The sequence below is a fragment of the Melospiza georgiana genome, chromosome Z (genome assembly GCF_028018845.1).
Source record: "Melospiza georgiana isolate bMelGeo1 chromosome Z, bMelGeo1.pri, whole genome shotgun sequence".
In the NCBI taxonomy this organism is placed as follows: domain Eukaryota; kingdom Metazoa; phylum Chordata; class Aves; order Passeriformes; family Passerellidae; genus Melospiza; species Melospiza georgiana.
The window spans coordinates 34,852,938-34,878,877 of record NC_080465.1 but is presented as its reverse complement, the minus strand read 5'-3'; the positions used below and the strand labels follow the sequence as shown (position 1 = coordinate 34,878,877).

Below are 25,940 nucleotides of genomic sequence, written 5' to 3'. Positions count from 1 at the left end.
GCATGCTCCCAAGTGCTGGACCTTCCTGCAGCTCAGCAGCACTTTGGGGATGTGTAGCTGTCCTCCTGGCAAAATCAATTAGTGGGCACCTCAAATCCTGAAGAAAGCTTCCACCATCTTCAATGTCATGCAAGATGGCAGGCAACAATGACAACAATTCAAATGACAAAATTTATAATTTACAAGTCTGTACAGAGATTATGGTGACATACATAAGTAGCTAGCCTCACAAAATCAGAGGAAATTAACAAAGCAGTTGACTGTTGACAGGATTTGTGAATTGCTTGTCCTATACTATTAAACATGGTTCACATTAGCACTTATTTCAAGTTTTTACCTGCTTGGTGGAGAGGACAAGGACCTCTGTAGGTTTACACCCGAATTCATATCATGGTAATATGGCTGGCTCGGAAGCTCTCCAATTGGGAAGTTTACTCCACTTCCTTGGGTTATGGGTGCTGAAAAACACATCATCATAAGAAGTCAGAGATAATCTTTTATCTTTTTAGCTATCTTTTCTTTTTTAACACTTGGAAAAATATCCGGATGTTACTACAATTTTCTGCCTCTTGTGGAAACCAAGTACAGACAAGTTGCATCAATGATTATGTATCTAAAAAGTGAATTGTCTTCTGTAGTATTGACTTAGCAGTTGTGCAGACAGAATACATTTATTTTATAAGAGATAACATGGAATCAGCAATATGGAAAAGATAATACAAACATCAAGCACTATAATGAATGAGGCTGGGTTTATGCAGCTAGTATTATTTATTAAAGAACTGAAAAAATGGAAATAAGAAACCTGGATAAACACTAATTCCTTTTCCTTAATGTTAACTCTGCTGTATTAAAAATAGCCTGCTGTGTTGACAGCCTGGTTTTCTGCCTTCTTTTTCTTTTGCCCAGTGCCACGTATTCTGCTTTGCATATGTACACCTACATGCAAATACACACAGTCAGTGTTACCTTCACCTCCTTATAGGGTCTGTGTACCACACAGACTATGGTAATTCAAGAATAAATTATGTATTACATATTGTGGTGTATTTACCTTTGTTCATTGTCTGTGCATTGTGCATTTTAACTACCTTTGGCAGTTAAAAGAATAATTGCATGTTCTGCAATGTATTTGAAGGTTTGTATTTTTCCTGACAGTTTAAGTACAACTCTGTTGTGGCTTGAGGTTAAACAAATGCATGGCAAGATATCCCACAGAAACCACATCCTTTAATGCTTATTATTAGAAGTATATCATGTATAACAGCTCCATAATGCACAGTTTCATAGCACAACTACAATATTGTTTCTTTTTTAACCTGAAAGGCCTTACACTTTAAAATGTACTTAACCACCTGACAAAAAAAAGAAAGCTATAATTCACACATTCTCAGCCTTCTAAAACAGCAAAATCATATCTTCAACAGGCACAAGAAAGGATATGTCTTGGCACTGCAGGATTGCAATGCTCACTGTTTTGCTGAAGGATTTAACAAAATTTCAGTTGTTGAATATTCATTTCTGACCACAGAAAATGAAATAACCCATGTCTCTGAAGCCTCAGAAAGTTAATTAAATTCTTCAAGGACCCTGCATGATTTAACACCTGTGCAAAATATGGACAGACATTTTAGAAATTTTGGAAGCCTCTTTTACTTTTTCCTCACCTCACCTCACCAGAAAAGTGATTTTTCTGGACCATTCAGTCTTTACAATGTTGTATCATCACTGTAGACACTTCTACACTTCTACAACTTTCAACTATTATTCTTTACTTCCTAATGAAGTCTTGAGAGAAATACTTTAATAGTGTTGTTAGTAAAGGGAGAAAAGAAAGGGTCAGGAAGCAATGCAAAATGAAAATGTGGACGTTTTATGCTATATTATTATAATAACTGTTAGATGCCAACAAAAGAGACCTTCTATTCTTTTTGGTTTTTTATTCTGCAGTCAAAGCTTCACCTGTACTTTTATATTTAATATTTATCAAGATTTTTACATGTTCATGTGTGTAATATTTCTGATGGCAAAACAAGACAATGTAATTAGAAATTCAGTTGCAGCCAATACTAAGACTAAAAGAAACACAAATATTTCATACATTGTTGATCATTCTTTATATCCATACTGTGATTTTTAACAGTTGCAAATTAAAAAAAAAAACCTAAAGGAATAATCCCATCTTTTAGCAATACCCAAGGATGTGCAGGGCATCCTTAAAAAACTTAAGTCTAACAATGGAAGGTTTTGCTACATATGGTAATTTTATTGAAACATCAGACCACTAGGTGTGCAGAGGGAGTTTTAACAAATTGATTCCATCTTTAAATATCAAAGAGATAGAAGACCGATTTGTTTTATTACAAACATGTGCAAGATGGACTGTAATACTGTGGTAAAATATATCAAAATTGTGCATTGGTATAAGCACTTCCTATGCATCTTATGTCTTGTGGAGAAAAAAGTTCAAGGAAAAAACCTTGACTTGATTATAGGAGGCTTTGGAAACAATTAAACACAAATGTTAACTTACTTCTTGACACCCTCACAAGCTCTGACACGTTGAATACTCCAGATTTCACAAAACTGTCCTCAAGGTACACTGAAAAAGACCACAGAACCATATAGTCAGTATAATGAAAAGATTAATAAATAACTATAGATAGATTTATACACCAGCTAACAATGGTATTAACAGAGTCACAGAACAATAATACAAGATCAAAGTGCATCCAAAACTGATCACAGGATCTAATGTGAGTTGAAACTGAGGGTAAAAAAAGTGCAAAAAAGTCTTAAGGATCTGTGATAGAGGAATTTTTAAAGGAATATGAAAACTAACAAGCAATATACTTAGTCCCTAGCTATCCATCCAAAAAGTGTCTGAAAGCTAGTTTCTTTTACTAGTATCTGGAAATTTAAACTACTATTGAATTACAACCAGTATCAGCTGGATAAGCAATATCCTCACAGAGCAGTCCTGTCCTTGCATATGTTTCTGCTAAAGAGATTTTTACTTAACTCTCACCTTGTTGATTGTGACTTTGCAGTACAGCCTGCATTAACAAATCACTATCTCTGGGGCAGATGAGGGGTTTGCTACTATTTCCAGGAAAAACAGGAACTGAACAAAGTGGCTGAGCTATTCAGTGGGGCATGTTTTATACACACGCTGAATTTTATATTTAGAAACCTATGTTTAAGAAAACGCATATTATTATTCTGGCCTGTATTCACTTATTCTAAGATAAATGTATTTTATATACTTTCTCTGATGTGAAATTCAGGCATAAGTTGAAGTATTGCTGTGAAACAGCAGCTGATAAGACTTATCTCAGCAGTGTAACTAGTAACCTTATGCAAAGAGAGCCAAGAAACCCATTTTTCTGTGGAAGCCTCACATGCAAAAGCTGTATTAGTGAATTTGAGATTACATAGCATCATGGCCTTTTATAGGTAATAATAACTAGCATTTACAAACAAAAGTATTTAGATCTATACTTGGTGCACATTGCTGCTTCAATAGTGTTACTTTTTAATTTCTTTTCATGTGAGACTGTGTACTAAGAATTTCTTACTGCAGTTACTCTAGTCTCTTCTCTGAATAAACATAGTTTTTTTCTTTTGGAAATAAACTGCCAACTTTCTCTTCCCAATGTTTGAAGGAGCAAAATTATTTTAGATATCTTAACTAACAAAACAAATAAACAAAAATACTGGAATATCTACTGATTTAGAAAACAGTGGTTTGGTAGTATTCTCTTTGGATTTCTTTTGGAAATTTCTCCTTTTATGTTCAAGTAATTTAGCAAAAAACATGGCCACTATAATCAGAAAAGTAACTATAAAAGCAGTGCACACTACCTGAGAGGTCTGTCCTTCATATATCTGGAGAAACCTCTACTCATTTTCCAGGGTCAAAAAGATGGCAGACACAAAAAGAGTGGTTTTCCCTGCTGCCTCATCCAGCACCCCTGGTAATATTTACCAGCGCAGGTACAAACAGCGCATCAGAGAGCATTAGCTGAAAGAATAGGAACCCATCCGACCAAGCACATTTCCCAACATCTCTGTTATGCTGTCAGTCTTTCCCAGCTGGGAACCATCCCATGACCAAGCACCACGGGTGTACAGAGCACTGTGGGCCTGTGGGATCATCCTGAACAGTGTTCTGCCAATGCAGTCGTCTTCTCATCTCCCAGTCAATGCCACTTCATACACTATTCCTGCATGTCTTTATTCCCTCTGGTAGCTCTTCAGGTCTCCCTCCCTTTTTAATTCTCTTCCTTTCATATTTCTCTATATCTAATTTTAAACAGATTTTCTCCATATCCATTACTTTTTCCTCTCTTACCATCCTTCACCTGGATATTGCCATCTGCAGTGTCTAAGAACTGAAAGATTTCCCCTTAATTTTCTCTTGCACTGTTTCTCCATGTTTTTTTGTGTGGATGAAAACATTACATAGCTTCTGAAATATGTACTTCTTTATTTGACAGAACTTGGTATAACCATTTAATAAAAAAATGCAAACAGTAAATTTTTGCTTTTCCTTTCCTCCTCACTTGCTGTTTTTTAATCTAAGATCAAGCAAGCTGGATGAATCCTAGTAATTCCTCAAGCAGTGGCAATCTTTCCCTCCTCTGCTTATTTCCTCCAGCAGGAACAATTTAAAGTACTACATGGAAGGGAGATTTCCAAAGAGAAAATGGTTTCTTGATTTTAGTTGGCTCATAAGTGAAGTGTGGCATAAAGCCAGTGTACAACTATGCAGCCAGCTCTGAAGCTGGTAATGAGACATGACTGAACTTCTCTGCTGTTTATCCAAGCACAACTACTTTGAAGCACAACATCTCTCCTTCAAGCCAGACTAACTTGAGAGAAGCTCTAGCCAAGTGTAAATTAATCAAGCTATCATTATAGTAAGAACAAGACGTAAGGCTCATATTAAAAAAAGAAAAAGCCTATGTTTGATTTTATATGCAAGAACACAGATGTGTACATGTGTTCATGCATACACACCCAGACATATATGTTTAATCTTCAGTCTACTCTCATGGATTCTTAGTTTTTCTCACTGGCAATATTGAGAATACATACATAATATAAAGAGAAATACAGTGTTTCTCTCCTTGTGATAATGAAATTGGAGCAGGAAAAGTATTTTACCATGAAGTGGTACCACCATCTCTCATCCCCTCACAAAAGGATGTATTGTTGACTGATGGGACATGTGTTTTTCACTCCTGCCTCAGAATGGCCAAAAATAATGACACTCACAGATATATGAAAATGCTTTGGCTGGCATAAGGAAGGAAAGGGAAATTGAAGCTATTTTCAATCTCAATCAACATGAAAAACAACTTGAATTTTTTCTCTATGTATTGTGACAAATTATTATCAAAGAATTAATGCAAAAATAAACAATCAGTGTCATAGCACTGAGAAACTTCATCCTGAGCTTTATGTTCTGACAGGGAAGGTGGACTCCAACATGATTCTGGGTGCATGTTAAGGTCCAATACCAGTGAACTTCAAAAGTTTCACCTAGTTATGAAGATCACCTGCAATGAGTGTGTTACACAACTGTTACTTGGCTCCCAACTGTACAAGAGGAAAATATTTTGTGACATTAAGTTGCTGTAATTTGTTGTGGAAACACATTCTATGTAACACAGAGGTTAAAGAGCAAAACTCTTAACATGCAGAAGCTAAGCAGTATAGGACATTTTCTGTTTATGTTGTGAGATATTGCCTTTTACCTAATGAATCTGATCACACCACTGAGTAAGAGTTAACACATTTGTATTCACAATATAACACTTCATGCAAGACAAAAATATGTAGTTTATATCAATATACTTCACACAATATAGGCCTTACTGGGTTTTTTGATTGCCCCTTCCTAATGCACTGTTTACATTAGTATGTTAAAGAGCCTTAAATTAGCACTCTTGGGGTGTGTTTCTGATCTGTTCATTACAGAAATTAATGCACTTGATATGTCTATTGTATTGCTCACAGACAATTTACTGTATCATTTGATGGTCATGGTAACACTGCTGCCTTTATCATTCAAACCTAACAAAAGCATTGAATATTGCTTTTTAATAAAACTCATCCTGCATGAGAGATGGCACTCTGAAATGATTGTTCCTAATTGTCATTGTTCTTAAAAATCTGATTTCTACAAAAGGAGAATGTCTGACAAAACCGCCATAGTGAGATCTTGTACAAAGAGTCAGTAACTTCCAAAACCCCTACTAAGAATGGATTTTTTACATTTTCTCCTAGTTTTTGTACATGGAGACTGTAAAATCTTTCTCTACTTATCTTTTTAAAGAAAATTCACTCATAAAAAATACACTTTCCATACAATTCCACAATGGCCAAGCCAGTGGCATCAACAATGAAAGAACAGGTTAAGCCAAGCAGCAGTTCTGATCAAGCTCCCATATAGAGTCAGTAAAGGGAGAAGCCTGCAGCAATGCCTCCAACTGCTGTAGAAGTTACTGCCCTACTCCTTGCACCTCTCCCACTCTATTTCTGCACTATGCCTTGTACTCTGCCTTGAAGAGATGAGTTACACGTGCAGCTTTTAACTGTTCTATCCACACAAAAAGTTAAAGGGTTGGGAAGGAGGAGGAAATATAGTTTCAACTGACTGAAAAATTTCAGTTTGCTGAAACAATTCCTTAACAAGCTTGTTCTCACATTACTTAAAAGCTTACTAGTGATGTTTAGCTTTGAAAATTTTTAACCGATCTTTTTATGTCTTCTGATTTAATTGTGCTTTTATGAATAGAATGCCTGTTTATGTTCTGCAGCATATTGGCTACCACCTAACCATAAAACTGTTTCCTGGTATGATTATAAATATGTTTTCTCATTGATACTGCCTTGGTTTTGAGCAACTTATAAAAGAAGGGTGAGGACCCAACCAGTACCGGAAACAATTTTTTATTAATATACTTTTATTTCTGGAACTTTAAAAAGAGGAGTTATGGAATAGGAAATAGGCTTACTAGCAATAAGAAAATACACAAACATCAGGAGTAACTGTGAGAAGGCTGAAAATTCTGGTTTAAAGCAGACAGCAGTACATAAACTTTAAGTTATACAGGGTAATGCTGCTAGCTACAGCTTTGTAGACATATTATTTACAGTCAGAAGTGGTAGTGAAAAATTAGTCTGACATTTTTCATAAGTCAAAATACAGTCAGCAGACATACAGTTTGTTTTCTAGTTACTGCATGCATTTTGAAACCAGCACCTGAAAAACAGTACCAGAAACAGGTTGCTACCAAACAGAATATCTTAAAGACTGATATGGGTGGATAATATTTGCCAAGTAGTGATAAAGATTTCAGTGATGATATCATTGAAACAGTTGAACTAAAGTCTGCCTAGAGAATGAGGCTATTTTTGTTATCACACAACCTTCTGCAGTCATGCAGAATACCCACAGCTTGGTTTGGGCTCTTTTCCTCTGAAAGTTGCAATAATGTTGTAAGCAGAACAGGAAACAAACTTGCAAAAAGACCCCCTGACTCCCCTGAACTTTGAACACAATTAGGATCCAAAAAGCCAGATGCGCCATTTTCAGAAACAAATGAGATATTTGACATCCTCAAAATTATAGACAGAAAAATAGTCATCTGTGCTGCATTAATTTGAAGAAGTAAAAACCAGGTTTAATGGATTCTGAAATCCATGGCTAGAATTCAAGAAGTGAGCTGCCCTGAAACCTAGCAAGAAACAGAAAGGGTAAGTAACACATATACATATTGCTTTCTGTTCCAGAGGGTCTCAGGATATACCAAAGCTACAGCCAAGACTTAAGAAAAAGCTGGGGGAACTGCTTTCTAACAGCTATAGGACTAGTAGGTACCAAAATGGAATTTTCTGATGCCAAAGGAGGTTTCTGGAATTCTAGCTGATAACATAAGAGTTTTTAGTAATTTTTTCTCTGTGCATGCTTTGAAGTAAAACCATCACATCCACCATTGAACACAACAGCATCTGAATCAGCATGAGAATTGATCACAGCATCACTTATTCACACAGCAGTTTCATAAAGGACAGCCAATCCAAACAAGAATGTAAAAGTAATACTAAACCAGCAGACAGAAGTAATTACCCACACCAAATTCCAAACCATCCTGAATGGCCAAAAACTCTTTCTTTTGGAAAGCAGGGCTGTACAACCTGTGCAGCTGGGCACTGACCCCAGAATGCCCCATCCAGCCCCCTCCAGGTCACTGCTGGGAAGCAGGTAAAGAAAAGTATCATCTCTCAACCTCTGACATTACTAGTTCATAGAACATTTGGGAAAGGGAGAACTTCACAGAAAATCAAGATCTGACCAAACCCAACCCTGTTTTATTTGAAGATCACTATCTGAGATGGCACAGCTACAAGCATATGAGAAACAGCAAGCATTTCAGGATATCTACTTCCATGCTGAAAAAGAGGTGAATATTTGTTTATTTAAATACAATTCTGTTGGAATTCCCTATACTGCTACTATGCCATCATCACTTCCACAAGAAAAGCTGCTTACAATGATGAGGCCAGGGAATATCTCTTCTATTCCAATTAATTATAGGGCTAATTCTCCACCCACAAGACAGTAGCTTGCAATAGAATAAAATAATGAAAGTATCTGTGGCCTGAGACATTCAAAATTCAAAGACATTTGTTTATTGCATTTCCAAAAGTGTGGAAAGGTTGAGACCATGTTCCTCTTCAGAGGTTATTTCTGAAACTACAAATTCTAAAACTTAATACTGAAATACTTCCATCTGAAACAGAAATATGTAGTCAAATTTATTACACACTTCTAAGGGCTTGACCCAAAAAAATGTTCACCCAATGGCTGCTAGGCCATAAGAGAGTGCAAGGAAAGCCTTTGGGGCTCTACAGCTGCAAGACAGATCTGCATATTGAGAGATGGGTGAGGCTCATTGCAAGGTTTTTTGCAACACCTTCTTTAACTAAAAAACAAATAAAACAAAACAAAACTAACTTCAGAGCTGGAGATTTCACTCAGGTCTTCTTTGGAAGTGGTACCTAACATAAAATTTCTAGGGAAAATAGAAGAGGAAAAACAATTCCAGTGCAGTAAGGATGGTGCTATGCCTCATTCAGATTAAGGATTTTATCTCTAGGCAAATTCCTTGACAACATACCCTGGATTATTGTGAAAGAAAGAAGGAAACCAATGGGGTGTAATGAAAGGCAAAGACACAGAGACAGTTTGTCCATCTCTTCATCTAGAAGTGTTATCCCATATAAATAATTTAATATTTATTAGCACAAAAGCTCAAATCTGAGTTCTCTGCATCCTGACTGATCTTACAGTCATAAAAATTTATGAAAAAAATTTTTAAACCAGCTAAAATCGAGTAAATTGTATCAAGAAAAAAGTCAAAACAAATAAAAAACCTAGTGTTTGCCACTTGCTAGGAAACATAGCTCTAGTAACCCGAACTCATTTGCTTGGATAAAAGGAAAAATCTGAACACACTCATCTTCTCTTAACAAAAAGGCTCATACCTGTCTGTGTCAGGATAGCTAGGTTTTCTTTGCACTTCCTGAAAAGCTATCTTTTGTATTCCCCATTGCTGGACAAAAATGGCTCCAAAATATAGAAGGCACCCATTAAAAATTGATTTAAAATTATCTTCACAGCTAATTGAGTCTCCTCCCTGTCCTATCCACATGGTGTTTAACTCTATCAATATTACTACTTTTTACTCCTATTTTAGTTGCTTATAACGGCTCTCTTCAAAGATTTGAGCAGCACAGCAACAACTGGACACAGCTGTGTTAATGCTGATGTATAAATCAAATCTGCCAAGCAGCAACCTCAAGCCAAGGGCAAATGGTAAGAAGTCTTAATAATATCAAGTCATTGTGGCCCGCAGGCAGAAAGGGAAAGAATAATAAAGCAAAGCAAAATCTAGAAAATCCTCACCAAGAACAACTGGCTAGTAAGAACAGTATCTTTGAAGACCATATTGTTATGGTTGGGGTCAATATCATTAGCTTAAATACAGTTCTAGATATTTTTCTCTTTTTACTCATCCTCATAATTTTCTCATGCTTAAGAGATTAATTTACTAAAAGATGACATCTTCTGTCTTCAGTACATATCCTGCCACATCACTGCACATATTTCCAGGTACACTTGTGAAGACTTATTTTTTGGATTTTCTTAAACTGTATAAAAGACCTATGGAACTTGGAGGAAGCAAATAATGATGCAGCGTTAGACTGAAACTGCCAAACTAGGTTACCTTTAACAGACTGCTTCAGCTGTAGCTCAGAACATTCTGAGCACAAAGTAAGAAACAAGACAGGCCTAAAGTACTTTGATTATGTTGGGGTTTTGGTGGCTTGCTGGTGTTTGTTTTTTGTGTGCAAAAATATGGGCAGTTTCAAATTTCTAATCAGGTGTGCCTCTATCTGTTCAGACACCCTCACTGGGGCCTTTGTCATGTCCATTCTCTCTTTTAAATAATGTAAACTTTTAATAGTTAGGACTATGCTAATACAGCACAAACTTTTCTATACCAGGAACTTGAAGGCTGATGCAGACAACAGTAGTGTTCAGATTTTTCTCCTCTCTCAGTTCAGTTCTGCTCACCTATCTGTCTGGAACTTATTTAATAGTACCTGCAGAGAAGCAAAATTTACAACCCAGCCCTCTGAAAAACAAGATTAAGCCTTTATAAAAACATGCTAATACAAATATATATTTAATAATATATTTTATTAAAAAAATAATTCAAAGTTATGGAAAAATAAAACTTAGAGGACGATACCCCTGGATGCAGCCACAAAAGCTACATACCACTATCACCACAAGCTACACCACAGGTCTTATCACTGCATTGAGCTATCAAAATATTAGGAACATATTGTAAAGAATTCCAACAAATGCTCTTCATGTTCTTTTGTTTGGCAAGTGACATTACCCTCTCTCCAACTTGTTGTTAGGACAACAAATTACCAGACACCCTAAAGAATGCAACAGTCTCGCCAAACCTAGGAAAAAACCACTCTTAACACCAACAGCTCTGCCCAGCTCTGCCAACTACCACTCAGTTTCCAGCAACCTCTTCTTTGGCAGTATCCTTGTGAAAGGGGTGGCATCCAAAAGCTAGCAGCACACATCCCTTGCCAGCATCCTGGCTCCTTGACATACAGGCACTAGAACAAAACATGCAAGAAGAACAACCCTCCTGGCACTACCAATCCACATACTCCTGGCTGAGGACTGAAAACAAACCTCAGAGTGGATATCCCCCAGGGTTCTGACAGAAGTGACTGTCTGGCTCTAATAATAAGAATCGTGTGAAGTTTAGTAAGAAAGAATAGGACAGTAGTGGTTTTCCCAGAGAAGCTGAATGGCATGCAATTCCTTCTCATTCTCCTGCACAACCCCAGAAGTCCTGTATTCTGCTATCCCACAAACCACAGCACTTTCACCTTGCCAGTTTAACTCCAAAACAGTATTACACAGGGAAGCTGAACAAAGCTAGAAGGTCATCATCCAACAGATGACATTCAATTACCCTTCCGTCTCTGCTTAAATGAAAGGTTTCAAGGGAACCAAGGCACAGCTTCTATTTTCTGTCCCCACTTGGCAGCAGACAAAGGGATAATACTGGCTGCAGTGACACCAAATCATGAGAAAGTTCTGTGCTCAGTTTTTAAGCATAAAGTTTCATGATGTTTCAGAGTTATCTGCTTTTTACATCCCTTCAGCTTCTGAGACAGTGGAGTTTGTCAAACATTACATCTTGACCCATAAGTCTGCCCACAAGAAAGCCTAAGCAGCTTGTCTGCTGCCTGCCCAAGGCTCTGCTACTGGCAACAAGATCACTCCTTACTGGAGGTAAGGCTGAGGGCTGGAGGGACTGGACTCACTATAGGGTGTCATCCTCACTAGTAAAACACATACTGCTACCTTCCTACTCCAAATGCTAAATGGCACTTCAAAACCAGAATTTTAAAATATGCTGAAGGAGAGTTGAATCTGCCTGCAGCTTCCCAAACCCAGAAGCTACAAAAAAGCCCTTCCAGATCACAAGGGGTAAGGTAATGTGCTTGGCTTTTCTTGCATTTTCAGGGATATTCTAAAAGCAAATAAATTTTCTACGGCTGAATGGTCCAAGTTTCAAAAACAGTAATTATCTATAGAGTAATTTTCACATTTATTTTATGAGTCAATTTGCTTCTTTGGGTATTTAAACCACTATTCTACATATTGTGGGCATGCATTTAGTAGAAAAATAAAATTTCACTGTCAAAATCCCACACAGTTTGGAAAGAAATAGCATCAAAGTCTCCAACTGAAACCGATAACAAACCTGCATGATCCCTTAAAGAAAAAAAATTGCTTGCATTGGAGCTTAGAATGATATTATTTGACTTGTTCTGTCCTCTTACTTCTAAAATGCATCTGCTATCTTCAAGCATACATATCTGGGGTTCATGTTACAGGAATATGACTTTATGTATAACAATCTTTGATGGTTCTCCCACTTTTGGATATTCACAGGCAATACACATGACATATTTCACAAATAGAGAATTCTTTGATGATACGCATATTATAAAATGGTACAACCACAAAGCAGACTGTTTATCCTAATGTTGTAACAGATCCAGAAAATATACGTGTATATGTTAGCTGCCCAGCAACACAAAATTACATCTTGGTCAGAATATGGTTCATTTCTTATTTGGAAGATCAAACTGAGTCAGTTGCAACTTGTTTCAAATACACATATCTTCTGAGAGTTAAAATGAGAAGATACAATGTGATGATGGTGGGTAGAGTCACTCCTTGGTCATTAAGAAGTGATATAGTGTCTGTTACAATTGTTTGTCTTAGTCTGATAAAATTCATAACGTGGCAGAGGTTTACAAGATTTACTAGCACAGCCCAATTGATTAGAAGGATAGGCTCATAAAAATTCAAGGAACCTTTTGTCTAAACAGACTGGAATGGCAAAACTTGGGTTTGATTTTCTCCTGTGTTTTTATTTTAAAAGAATCCTTGAAAGGACGATTTACACTAACATCTCTCTCAAAGGAATACCAAGTGTCACCAGCCATGATGCATTAACATGTTCAAAGACTGCTCTCAGCTGATGCCAAAAAATAATTTTAAATTAACACATTTTTATTTTATAAAGCACATATGAAAAGTAAAAAAGCTGGTAGTGTAGTCACAGAGTTTAAACATAGGTCAATTTTCTTTTGCCTGAGATGAAAGAAAACTAATAGTATTGGAAGACTTTTATAAAAATAAAGTTATTTAGGACCTTGTTTCTTTACTCCCACCTTCTTGCCCATCCCCACTTAGAAAATTCTAAAACGCATGAGATGAAAGTAAAACTCCTTAGATAAAATTAATATTGATGAAATAGCAATTAAGGCACTGCCAGTTTAGAGGAACTAAAGTATCACAATTTATCCTGATTATTTTTACCAGCACAAGATAGGTTGCTGAATAATTAAACTCTCTTTAGCCATTATCAGTAGTATCATTGTTCTCAAACAATGTTAGATGCACATGTTCTGGAACTTATATTTACCTGGTGGATTCTTGGCAGGATCATTGTGGCTTGGACTTCCTGGTTGCCCAGAATCTATAAAGAAATGAAAGAAATGTTTTAATAATTTGTTTTGCAAGTATCTCGCAATCTTTTAATACCCTCTATTAACTATTAAACTAATGTTTTACTTTATTCTTTAAAGGTCATTTCCCTGACTTTCTATGTGACGCATTATTGAACAAACACTCTACCTGTAAGCTATTTTATGCAGAGGTAGAAACATTGTGAAAGATGCAATGATCCTCATAAGAGGAACTTGTAGATCACTGAATAAGGACAAGAGAGTCATTCAGTTAAATACTAAAGTTGTAAGCACATTTACAAGGGTACCTCTTCATCCCCTTTCCCACCATCCCCCAAATATAATATTGCATAATGAGCAAAGCAGAGGTAACTTCTCAGGCAATGACCAGAGAGACACACTGGATCAGGCAATTAGTGGTGCTTGCGGTGATGAGGCTTTTTGCCTTAGATTCTCCTTAAAGCACAAAGGCCTACATTGCTTCCACAGACTCATGACTGCAATGAGGATACAACAGTCTGTTTAAATACAATATGGTCTTTGTGCTCCTAGCCCATGAGAACTGCTGTTGTGAAATTGAGATTATGTAACGTAAAAACTAACAAAACTCAAACACTTCAGTAGACTTCAAACTGTGTTCTTTTGCACCTACATGCACTATACCTGCACCTATTGAATCAAAATCAGAATGCAATTTCATGTTAATACACTAAATAATAAATTATATCCTTATTCATAAAAACAGTTTCTTTTAAAAATATCTACTTTTCACTGTATTCCCACATCAATAGTACAACAAAAACCTGTTCCACTGCAAGAAATAAAGATATAAAAAACAAAAAATGCAGAGAAGAAGAAAATAAATTAGGCATCACAATTTTTTCCACATACAGGCTGGTTTTGGAGCTGTTTTAGAGTCTGAATAAAAAATATCAATTTTTTTAAATGTAGTGATGCTATTAATAGCGTAAGATCACCAAAAGATTGCATCATAGCACCATAGAAACTGTTACCACCAAATCAGTTCCAGTTGGATGTAGAGTTGTTAAATGCATTCATTGCTGCTTACAGTGCCCAAATTAAAGAATAAACTTTATAGAAAAGAAGAAAAGTGCATATCAACAAATATTTTTCCTTCAATTACCATTACTTCTTCTTACAGCTGATGTACTCCACATCTTAGAATGAGAGATTCCCTCTACCTGCTACAAGAAGTTAATTTAATTCTGTTGCTACCCATTATGCATCTTCATAGATATGGCTTGACTCACATGTCTCTCAAACTCTTTAAGTTAGCACAAGCTTGATTCTACAGAAGATTTTAACTGAGCTGGAAGTCCTTTTCACAGGACTAAGTTGATCTAAATGGCAGTTATCCCAAAATTTATATACCTGGGTAGCTACCTGAGTGCTGGAATTCCAAGGCACATGTGAAACGCAGTTCCAATAGTGTTAAAAAAAACCAACTAACTTTTCCAAAACTGAATTAAATCACTCTTGTGCACAATAAAATGCACATTGAATAGGGAATTTCCCATGAAATTTCATTTATCTTCTTCAGCCTTGGGCAGGAAACATGAAGGGCAAGACTATGAGTTGGACTCTGCCCTTACCATGGCTTGGCACCTGGGTACTCTTAGGTGTCCCATTGTGCAGCACAGTATGCAGCCATTCAGTCTGTTTCTCTGCATGATGTGATACTTCCCTTAAAATAATTAAATCAAGTTAATTTAAAAACTTAATCAGCTGCAAGAAATGCTAAGAGTCTAATGTTTCTCCACATATGGACCAATTTGTGGAGAATCATCCTTTAGAATGATGATTAGAATGTTCCTCTAATAGACATTCTTTGACTCTGCAAACCATACATATCACTATTTAAATTAAAATTATAAGAGAGGATTAATGTTACACAGCAATGTCCGAGTGTAAAACTACAGCAGATATGTGGCTAAATGAACTGTCATTTTGGTAGTAGATAAAACCAATAAAGCTTGAACAACATAGCTTCAGGACCACAGAGATTTGAAACTGAATTAGTGAGACCTACCAGAAAATAACTTTTGAAGTTTTCTCCTGTCAAAATTCATTTTAAAAAATGACAAAGTGAAATAATTTTTCAGATCTTGCACAGAAATTTGCCTTTACTTCTAGTTTCTGTATTCAGGATTTAAAGATTAATGGCAGTTTGAACAATTTTTATTATAGTAAGAAATATAGCAAAGAATTTTCTAATTGTAGGGATAAGAAGTTGGCTATTTATTATAATTTTCCAAACAGCCTTAGCTTTGGGTTTTGTTCACTACTCAGTAATCATGGCTTTTATGTATTGATTCTCAATCTGTGTCTTCTGAGATCTCAATGAGATTTGGAGAATACTGAGGAAGAATATGAGAAGAAACTTATCTATGCCTTCACTAAATGCAGTTGAAAAATCAAAGACTTTTATTCTGTATGAGAGCATCAAGCTATGGAACTCGGCACTTAAAACACAGAGAAGCATCTGATCCTCAGGATGAAAGACACAGACTTGAGATGGCCTGTGATGATCCAATTCTCTTACCAATGTCAGTAATTACAAAGCACTCTTCTGTTTTGATTGGATGCAAATAGCTTTGCAAAGTACAAAAGAATCATGGTCATTATAGGATTAAATTATATAACTTCATATAAACAGAACACTGAATGAACAACTACATTGGAACAATGCTCTTCTAAAAGAGGGAGTAAGAAGCATTTTTGGGAAGGCACAGAAGCTACAGAAGTAAAAGACTTGTTAAGACACTTTAAATCTTTCTTTGTCCTCATCTGTATAAGACCACTAATTAACAACATGAGCCCTTTCTTCCAGGAAGGGGAGATGGAGAAAGACATAAAACAAATTCACTGTCTAGCTGGATTTGCATTCAATTGTCCCAGCAAATAACTCTTACTCATGAAAAAAAATTTAAAAATTAAAAAAAAACCTAGCCAACAATCAAACGCAAAAGAAATCAAACCACCAAAAGAAAACCCAAGCAACTTCATAAGCTAGAAGCTGGATGAAAAGATACTCAACAAGAAGAAAATCAAATCCCATCATGTTTATGCAATGAAACTGAAATTTTTGTAATTTTCATTTAGGTAGCTCCCAACTGTAAGTTCTCTTAGTTTTGTTGTTGTTGTTGTTGTTGTTGTTGTGGTGGTGGTGGTTGATAGGGAGCAAAATGTCTCCTACACATACCATTTCCCCAAAATGGCTTTCATGCGCACCTCACAGCTACAGTAGCACGTCTTCTACTCTGTTCTTCTTGGTGCTGACTGATAAAACTTATCTTTGATAACTTATTGCCCCATGGATGAACAACTCATATGAAACAGATTCAAGCCAGACTTTACTTTTAACAGGTCATGTAACCCTGATGCCCTTTATGTATAACTTATCATGATTTAGCACAGCTATCTCCAAGATATTCAAACTCTATATCAAACTACTCTTGCTTCTGGGAGACTGTATGAAAGGATGAGACAAGAAGCTGACATATATTTAATACTTAATTTTTTTCCTATCTTTTCATTTCCAGGGGTTGATCACAATGAGCATCTGTGAGTGCAGGTAACTCCCGGTGCAGCCAGAGTTAAGACTAACTGACTGCTGAGGCCTGCTTCAAGTGAAAAAATAAGCTTCCATTTTCCCTGTGGTACACTAGGAAATGTCTTGACTTCATAAGACAGAGGAAAATTTTAAAAAGTTGTGCCCATAAAGTCAATTTAGCAAAGGATGAGATGCTCTCTCCCTTTAAGCCACATTGTCCTTGACAAGCAGGAAGGACACCCATGCCATCAAAGCCAAGCAAGTCACATTGTTGCTCACCAGCTTCCTGAAGGGTTTTTAGTACTGCTCACCTCAGTAAACCAACCTTTCACTTTTTAGCTGATATGATACTCTCTTTAAAAAGTAAGCTGCTGTACTTTCCTTATGCCCCATCCTATACAAGAAATTTTGGTTTTAAGGCTCTCTGTTAGAGCATAATACCAAAGGAACTGAAAACAAGTAACAGCAGAATGTGTTAAAATCTGAAGATATTTTCTAAAGCCATGTCTTGGGGAAATAAGTAGATTGTCCACAGGCATCACACTAACGAAATTAACTTGCTCAGTGGTTTCAGTGAACACATTTCTATTTGCCACAGGCTATGAGGACAGCCTTTAATCACCCTCAGCTGATCTCAGCTGATAGACACTAATTTAATCATTCACCACCAGGTAAATACATCCTTGCTCTTTGATAGTCTCTGATTTTGGGGTAAGGGATAAGGAACCACAGAGATGTGGCCATCACCAAACCATGTACGATGTTGTCCAAACTTTCACATTCATATACAGCACTTGACAGCTGACAGAGTCACTATCATGAACAAGAATCACAACAACCTTCCAGAATGTCAGGATTACTTCGCCATCTGACATCAGTTGACATAAATGTTGTACCCCTGAAAATCACAAGATCACAGGTTACCATAGTGTGGTAGAGACCTCGAATGTCTTCCATCTCAGCCCCTGCTTGATCTCTCAAAGACTCTCAGAACATCCACAGCAAAGAAAAGTAAGACATCTTCCTCTTCTCCAAAGCAAATAACATGAGCCGCAAAAATCCATAAAACAAAGAGATAACTAATTTATCCCTGTACTTTAAATTATTATCTTGACTTATAATTACTCTAATTTTACTACATAACTACCTTTTACTGCCTACACTATTTTACCTTGACAAAGCAACTGATTGGTTTGATAAACTTCCCAAACAATTGTAACAATTTCATTTTGAAAAGCAGTGTCTTTCTTAGTGTAGTCTTTCTCTATCAGACAATAGAGACCATCTGTACTCTTTTAATAGCATTATTCACACCAATTCTTGTCATAGAACAGGTAAAAGTGTTTTGATGCATTATCCACTGAAAAGTGGATAGCATCCACTGAAAGGCTGCTACCAATATGGAAATGCTACTGTCACCCTTGTTTTCGTAAGTGTGTTAACTTGAGGGGGGATTTATTTTTCACATCTTCAGAGATCATTACACTTAATTCAAATACTTCTGCAGAAAATTTTGGCTCTTTGAGGTCTTCTGATAAAATGTTCACCACCACAAATTTGTTTGGTAGAACACAAGTCCTGTTAGGAGTTCTGAGGGAACTGACATCGTTTAGCCTGGAGAAAAGGAGGCTGAACATTATTGCCCTCTGCAGGAGATTGATGGGAGCTTGTAATCGGGTGGGGACAGTCTCTTCTTCCATGTACCAAGCGATAAAAGAAGAGGAACACAGCCTAAAATTGCACCTAGGGAGGTTTAGTTTTGACACTAGGAAAAAATTCTTCACCAAAAGGTGGCCAGCCATTGGAATCAGCAACCCAGGGAAGTCAGAAAGTCACCTTCCATGAAGGTATTTCACAGACCTAGAGATGTGACAATTCGGACCATAGTTTAAGGGTGGACTTGGCAAAGTTAGGTTTACAGTTGGACTTCAAGATTTTAAAGGTCTTTTTCAACCTAAAGGATTCCATGATTTTATGTCCCTGAAGAGATATGGTATGCAACACAGTTCACAGAAGGAGAAAGCAGCACCTTAAAAAACAAGTAGGGCTTCACTGTGAGAAAGGCATGTTTGCCCTTGCATCTTTCCCAACAGTGTTTACTTGTAAGCAATATGTGCTCATGACACCCAGACTGGAAACATCCACAACACTGAATCAGTGACTTCTTTTAAAAACATCGTTCTACTACCCTTATTCTGCAAGGACTTCCTCTGTGTTTACAAGATGGCTCTGCTATTGCACTGGATAACTACACAAAGAGCTAGTCCTATACATTTTTATTGTGTTTCATATTCATACAACTGGTGGTAGATGAGCAGCATAGAAAAGTGACCCAGGAGGCATGGTTGGGACCTCTCAGGAGACCAGTGAAACAGCAGGAGCTACCCTGAAGGCTGGATGTGGTAATCCTTGCAGCCAGGCATCATCAGCACCCATGTGTCTCACCAGGAGCTGTAAGAGTGACTTAGGTTCTTTACGTCAGAAGAGTGCTGCTGTCAAACCTTCACCTACCCAAAAAAAGCAGGAAAGAACAGAGCTGACTACTCACCCCATAAGCTGAGCTGTCTGTTGGTGTTGGTACCTAGGCTTTAGTCCAAGCAAGCAAGTCACTCCACAAGGCCTTCAGGGCTCAGCCCATGGAGGCACTTCTGCTGGGAGCTGGTCAGGATAGCCAGCAGAAGCTGGGCTCAGTTTCCAATTCAGTTTAAATTTGTTTGCTTTGGACACAGCAAGAGCTATTAAGCCATCAGCTGACCCATTTCACCACATGCCCCCGTGCCCTCCCAGCCCAGAGAAGCTCACCTGTGGCTGTGTGAAACCCCACGTCTCAGCCTGGGCTTGTCGGGGCAATGGCAGTGCCATGTGGGCTGGCACTGAGATGGGCTGGGGCATCAGAGCCCCGCGGGTCACGGCAGGCTCCCTGCTTCACCTGCTCTTTTATCAGCAGATCTGCCTCCGCCAAGTCACCCAACTGGCCATTGTCAAGACAGTTAACTTTCCTTCAGAGTATTTTAATTGGGTAAATAAAAATGGTAATTAAATCAACATTACGTAATGTGTTTCTGATTTGTAATCTCATTTAAATTAATTAACTGACTCAATCCTTGTTTAGTTTTTAAACTGCCCTAGTTAAGAAGTGGAGCTCTGGGAGTAAATTCAGATTTTATATAGTTGAAAGAAATCCAAGGACCTAGAAGCACTTACAAGAGCAAAAATAGCAGTACACATAGTAGGATTTTCAGCTTTATATCCCATGCATAAATTTATCTTTTTAATTTAAATTCCTTTATTTGTTTATGTGACATAAGTCACAACAATTATTTATTCAAAATATTTCTTATACAATTTATAAAGACCATATGTTGCTCATATTGAAAACTGAACAAATTTCCCCAGCTGTGTTACAAGTTGTGCATGGAATATACACATATGTACACACACACACATTTTTAAGTTCAGAAAAGGGTTACATTTTTTCATGGCCTGAAACAAATATTTCCCATACCTCATAATATTAGTTGAGCTCTTTCTTGACATTTACATTAAGAAGAGATTTACATAGGTATCAAGCCATATGTGGATGAATGTGAAAGAATGACATTTCTTTCCAAAAGTTGTTGGATTCAGTCGGAAAAGATGAGATATGAATGCTTAATCTTCTCCATCTGGAGGATACTGTGGATACTACTATAGTCAGAAATATTCAGAAGTCGGTTTTGGAAACCAAGAAGAACTTTTACATTAAGGTATGTCTCATTAAGAGCTTTTTCTACTGATTCTTCAGAAAACCAAAAGCAAATGTAGAACACAGTGAAGATTTATTGTGATGTTTATAAAAGGAAGAAATTATATGATAGACTATATTAATTTAACAGTTCATATTTGCAAGCAAATAATAGGAATTTCCTTGCATATACGTATCTTCATCTACATAATAAACCATCCACTTTATTCTGTTCTATAAGACAGAGTTGATCCTGATGTATATGCAATGCAAATTGCTGAGATCTTTACAGAATCACAGAATCAATTAGGTTGGAATAGACCTCTGAGCGTATTGAGTCCAACCTATGATTGAATTCCACCTTGTTAGCTAGAGACAGCACATGGCAGACATGGCAGTAAGAGACAGATCCAGTCTTTTCTTAAACACCTCCAGGGATGGTGACTCCATCACTTCCTGGGCAGCCCATTACAGTTTCAAGACACCCTTTCTGTGAAGAAATTCTTCCTGACATCCAACTTGAACCTGCTACATAGATTCTGGTTTCAGGGAAGCTAATGTAAATTCTACCGCTGAGTCCCGTGCAATCAGGACTTTATTTTCTGTTGAACTGTAGAGCAGTAAAGCAAAAAGAGTTCAGGGAGATAAAATTCACATTTCCACAACATTCTTAGGCCAGGGATAAGGATGACAGGAGTAAGAAAAAGTCCGTTTTGTTAACATGAATCACAGACAAAGGTTGTTAAAATCAATGAAAATTTGCTCCATCAAGTTTTGGATGAGGCACTTTATGGTAAATTACAGCTTAAAAGAACAAAAAAAAAACATAGTTCAGCAAATACTGTAGGACAGATCCGCATTTTTTTTTCTTCCAAGTGCATTGCACTCTCCACTAAATCATACAATAATAAAAGACAGATTCCTCAGCAGTTCAGACATTTACAATCGTATGCTACTTAACTTACTTCTAAGAGACATGGGGCATAAGGAATGCCATAGTTCTGTGGGTCTTCAAGTAACACTTTTTTTTTATCAGAGATCTTTGTGAAAAAAAGTCTCAAATAGAAGTATATACACATGTTCTTTATAAAGTGGGTTTAATTTCATCTGCTGTAATCTAAAAGTTCATAGACAAAATATGCATCACTGTGCCTAACCATATTTTCACACACACACACACACACACACACACACAATTAAAACAAACTAACCATGACAAAAGAAGGATTAAATCTATTAGTGGGCAATAAGTACGTAATATACAAGAACTGGCTGAGAAAATTCACCCCAACTTTTCGTGCCAGTGGTTCAAAGCTTGATTTTAGTTTCATGTGCGCTCACAGGCACCATGTTTACACAGAGGTTTGTAACAAATGATGAGAAAGTACTGAAGCAAAAGTGATAAAAAAATTATGACTTAAAAATTAGTTTTCTCTCTACTTTGACCTTTTACAGTAGATAAAAATCAGAAGTAGCTAGTCAAATTATGTGCCACAGCAGAATTTAAAATGTAAAACTGACTAAAGCATACAAATGTACGACCAACTCAGTTTTGAGTTTGTGCAGCAATGTTCTGCAAATAAATGCAAGGAATTATTTTTAAAGCATGTAACTTACAAAGAAAAAAGTTATCTTGGTTTAAGCATGTAAACCATGACTTTCAAGCAGGTTCCTCATCTCCCTACTAGCAAAAGTACAGCCATTGCTGTCATACTGGTCAAAAGCTATTAAAAATTATTAGAAGTATTTAAAAAGTATTAATGTATTATATATTTGATCATATTCATTTGTGCCTGCCCAACATAGCTCTGTAGTTTTGTGGCTAATATCACATGCAGCATCTGTTTGAAATTCTATAGTTTTCACTGGATATTACACATCACATCTTTAAAGTTCCCTAATTTCTAATTTCCCTAACTTTCTAATCATCTATGTAGGTGAAGTTCCGTGGCAGGGACTATTGTACCTGATAGGTACAAAACTAGCTGCAGTTTTGCAAGATATTAAAATATGCTTGGCCATTCAATATACAGCAGAGACTGTTTTTGCTCTTTCAATTTTGTTTTATTTACAAAAGTTGGCACATGTTCTTGCAGTACCTAAGGGTATTATATACTTGAAAAAAGGATACTACTTTTTATCTAAAAAAAAACCAGATGGCTCAAATTCCAAGGCTTTCATTTTTATTGCTTACTAGTTGTTGGGGGCCTTTGGCATGAGTAAAAATTGAGTGCTAATTAAGGGGGGGGTCAGAGGGGAGAATGAAGGAGAACAAAAACCCTGACTCAAAATTCTTGCTTCACCTGGTAATTTGCCAGTGCCTTGAATACTATTTAACCATCCACTATTTCTAAGGCTTATTTTCTTACCATTACTCTATCACAGCAGGGCCTTGAGAAAGTTATCAAGACTGGTTTGGTCTGCAGCTATAAAAAAGAAAGTCTTTGGAGTTAAAAAACCTTGTACATGTTTACTGAAAATATATCAGAAACTCAAGTTTCAGTCTGCATACAAAGCAAAAGAAGTTGTACCACCCAACAGCTCCAAGAGAAGAAGCCAGAATGAGTAACCTTAGATATTCAACATCTCCTATAACTGCAGATTTAATTTCTTATTAAAGGCCCTCTAACACAAAAAAACCACCCTTTCTGCTTGTTAAATATATAAAATAAAATTCAATCCAAACAGAACTTTCCATTTTAATAACCCTTTATATTAATGTATCTGTGCATATATGTGTGTGTGTGTGTGGAGAAATCATAAATTCATATAGATCCCGGCTTATTTTACTTATAGTCAATGTTTTGGGCTTTGAGAAGGGGGAAGTCTAATGGGTTAAATATGTTGACTCTCTTGTGCATTACTGGGAGAACAGAAATAAACGTGAACAATAGCACTTTCACAACAGCATTCCACACAGAAATATTTGAGATTTTTCAAAAAAAGTGAGAGCAAAAAATAGCAACTTCATACTTGCACTGCCCTTCTTCTGTGAACAATACTAATCATTTTCCCTATTGTGCACCTACATAGCAGGTTCAAGATCCAGTTTAATATCTTGCATGTATTCAAGCCCCTTGGCAGCCCTGTTTTCCTGAACAAATGGGTTAAAAGCACGTGACCTGAAGGAGTTAGATGAGACACAATGTACTGCACAATAGTTCAGTTGCATGCACTGAAATTATGGCAGACCTTTTTACAACTGATTTCAAGCATGTGACAATACTCTAATGGAAACCTGCAAACTCATTTTGCTTTACCTTCCTCCATTCTGCCTGTCTCTCCCTGCTCCACAAAAATACACAACACACCTTGTGTGATTCTGAAATGATTACAGCTCCCTTTTCAGCCCAGCCTTCTTTTGGTGTGGTTTTTACTAACACTCCAGAGCAGTGTAAAGTCAATCTGTCTGTGCTGCTTGAGCAACTTAAAGTGAATTCAGAAAAGTGCACAATGCCAAGTCTAAACTTCATTCACATCTGACTAATTTTGAGCAGTTCAAGTTTCCAGGTTTCTAGTTGCTAGAATTTGTATTGATATGCAGATGAGACCAATTGGCTAGTTTGATATTAAAATTTTACACTTATGAACAGCTGTATTAAGCAAATCTCCGAAGCCCCAAAATGCTTTTATCCTTTCAAGTAGTTTTCCAGGAGGTGTTGTACCTCTAAATAAGAATTGTATCCCTTTAATGCCAACTTAAAAGTGAAGCATGAACAACAATGGAGCCTTTTCAGGACAGCAGTATGATATCAGTGATGGCAAGAACATGAGAAAATACAATTCTCACGTGAAATTCACCTTGGCCTGGGGCAGTGTTTCTCCACCCAGTGGGTGTGACTGACAGGCAAGCATTGAAGAGGGCCCACTAGTAAATCACACATCCCACTTGTATAAACAAACCAAGAAAAAGAAAACAAACCAAAAGGGGAAAAAAAAGGGCACTGATCCCAGGACACAGCACAGTTAAGTCTGCTGGTCAGAATTCCTCCCAGATTACTTCCCCCCCGCCCCCACCTCCACAAAAGTGTGAAGCTGCCCCACAGCAATAAACACTTCTTATATGATACTCTTCTGTTCAATGGCCCACATTCATTTGCACATGTGGAAGGACAGCTATGGTGTGTGACCTGCCTGCAGTAGAGCAAACTAACATCAGGATTGGTAACAGAAGCACTCCACCAGCAGCAAAGCAATGTCCAGAAACTAAGCACAGACCAGCACATTGTTTGGCCAATTTTTCTAAAGTGATTCTGGCATTACCCTTCCTACATACATAATTGGTAAAATTAAAGCTGTGTAACTACATTAAAGCACATTCCATATCAAGTCAGTTTGTCTGCTCTAAGTCTAAAGCCCTGTGTCCCGCAGGAAACACCAGGAATATTGTACGGACCCTTTCTTCTATTTTAATCAAATGAGTAATGAAATCACTTCCATACACATAGCTAATGATAACAGCATGATGTAAGTGTTCAGAAGATGGAAACAGTATATGAAGACAGATAGCCATGACAATAAGAATAAAACTAAGGTTTTATACCAAGTTTAGTCTAGAGATTACCACAGTTTGTTAGACAGTATATGACTGTATATAGGAGACAGCCCAGAAAACATCACTGGGAAGACTGTTAAGCTTGCAAACCTACAGTGTTTTCATATACCATTTGGCTCAGCCACAGTAAGTGCAGGTATCTTTGCATGGTTCTCACCTACACCATTTCAAACAACACACCACAGCCTAACATTAAGTTCATGTAGAATACAGGCAATCACATGAGGATCTCTCTGCAAAGGCATATGTCAACACCAAAGGGATAGCTGCCTTTCCAAATGTATTAGCATAAGTCTACTTTAATAAGCAGCAGATGGAAAAAAATGAAATCAGTGTGTTGCAGTGTTACAAAAAAAAAATACTAGACTAAACACAGATAAAAACATTCACATGTCAAAAAATGACAGTTATTAAGTTATAAGGCATGAAAA

The 25,940-nt window shown here is 36.9% G+C and overlaps 1 protein-coding gene across 4 annotated transcripts in view; it reads right to left on the bottom strand.

The window, feature by feature from the left end:
• NFIB (nuclear factor I B) overlaps positions 1-25,940 on the bottom strand; it is a 166,534-nt gene that overhangs the window by 55,252 nt on the left and 85,342 nt on the right. For all 4 annotated transcript variants that reach the window (XM_058043540.1, XM_058043537.1, XM_058043539.1 and 1 more), the window contains exons 3-5: positions 13,614-13,667; positions 2,534-2,602; positions 338-458 (exon numbers count right to left, since the gene is read on the bottom strand). In XM_058043540.1, coding sequence (XP_057899523.1) covers positions 338-458; positions 2,534-2,602; positions 13,614-13,667 — 244 coding nt within the window. The remainder of the gene's footprint in view (positions 1-337; positions 459-2,533; positions 2,603-13,613; positions 13,668-25,940) is intronic.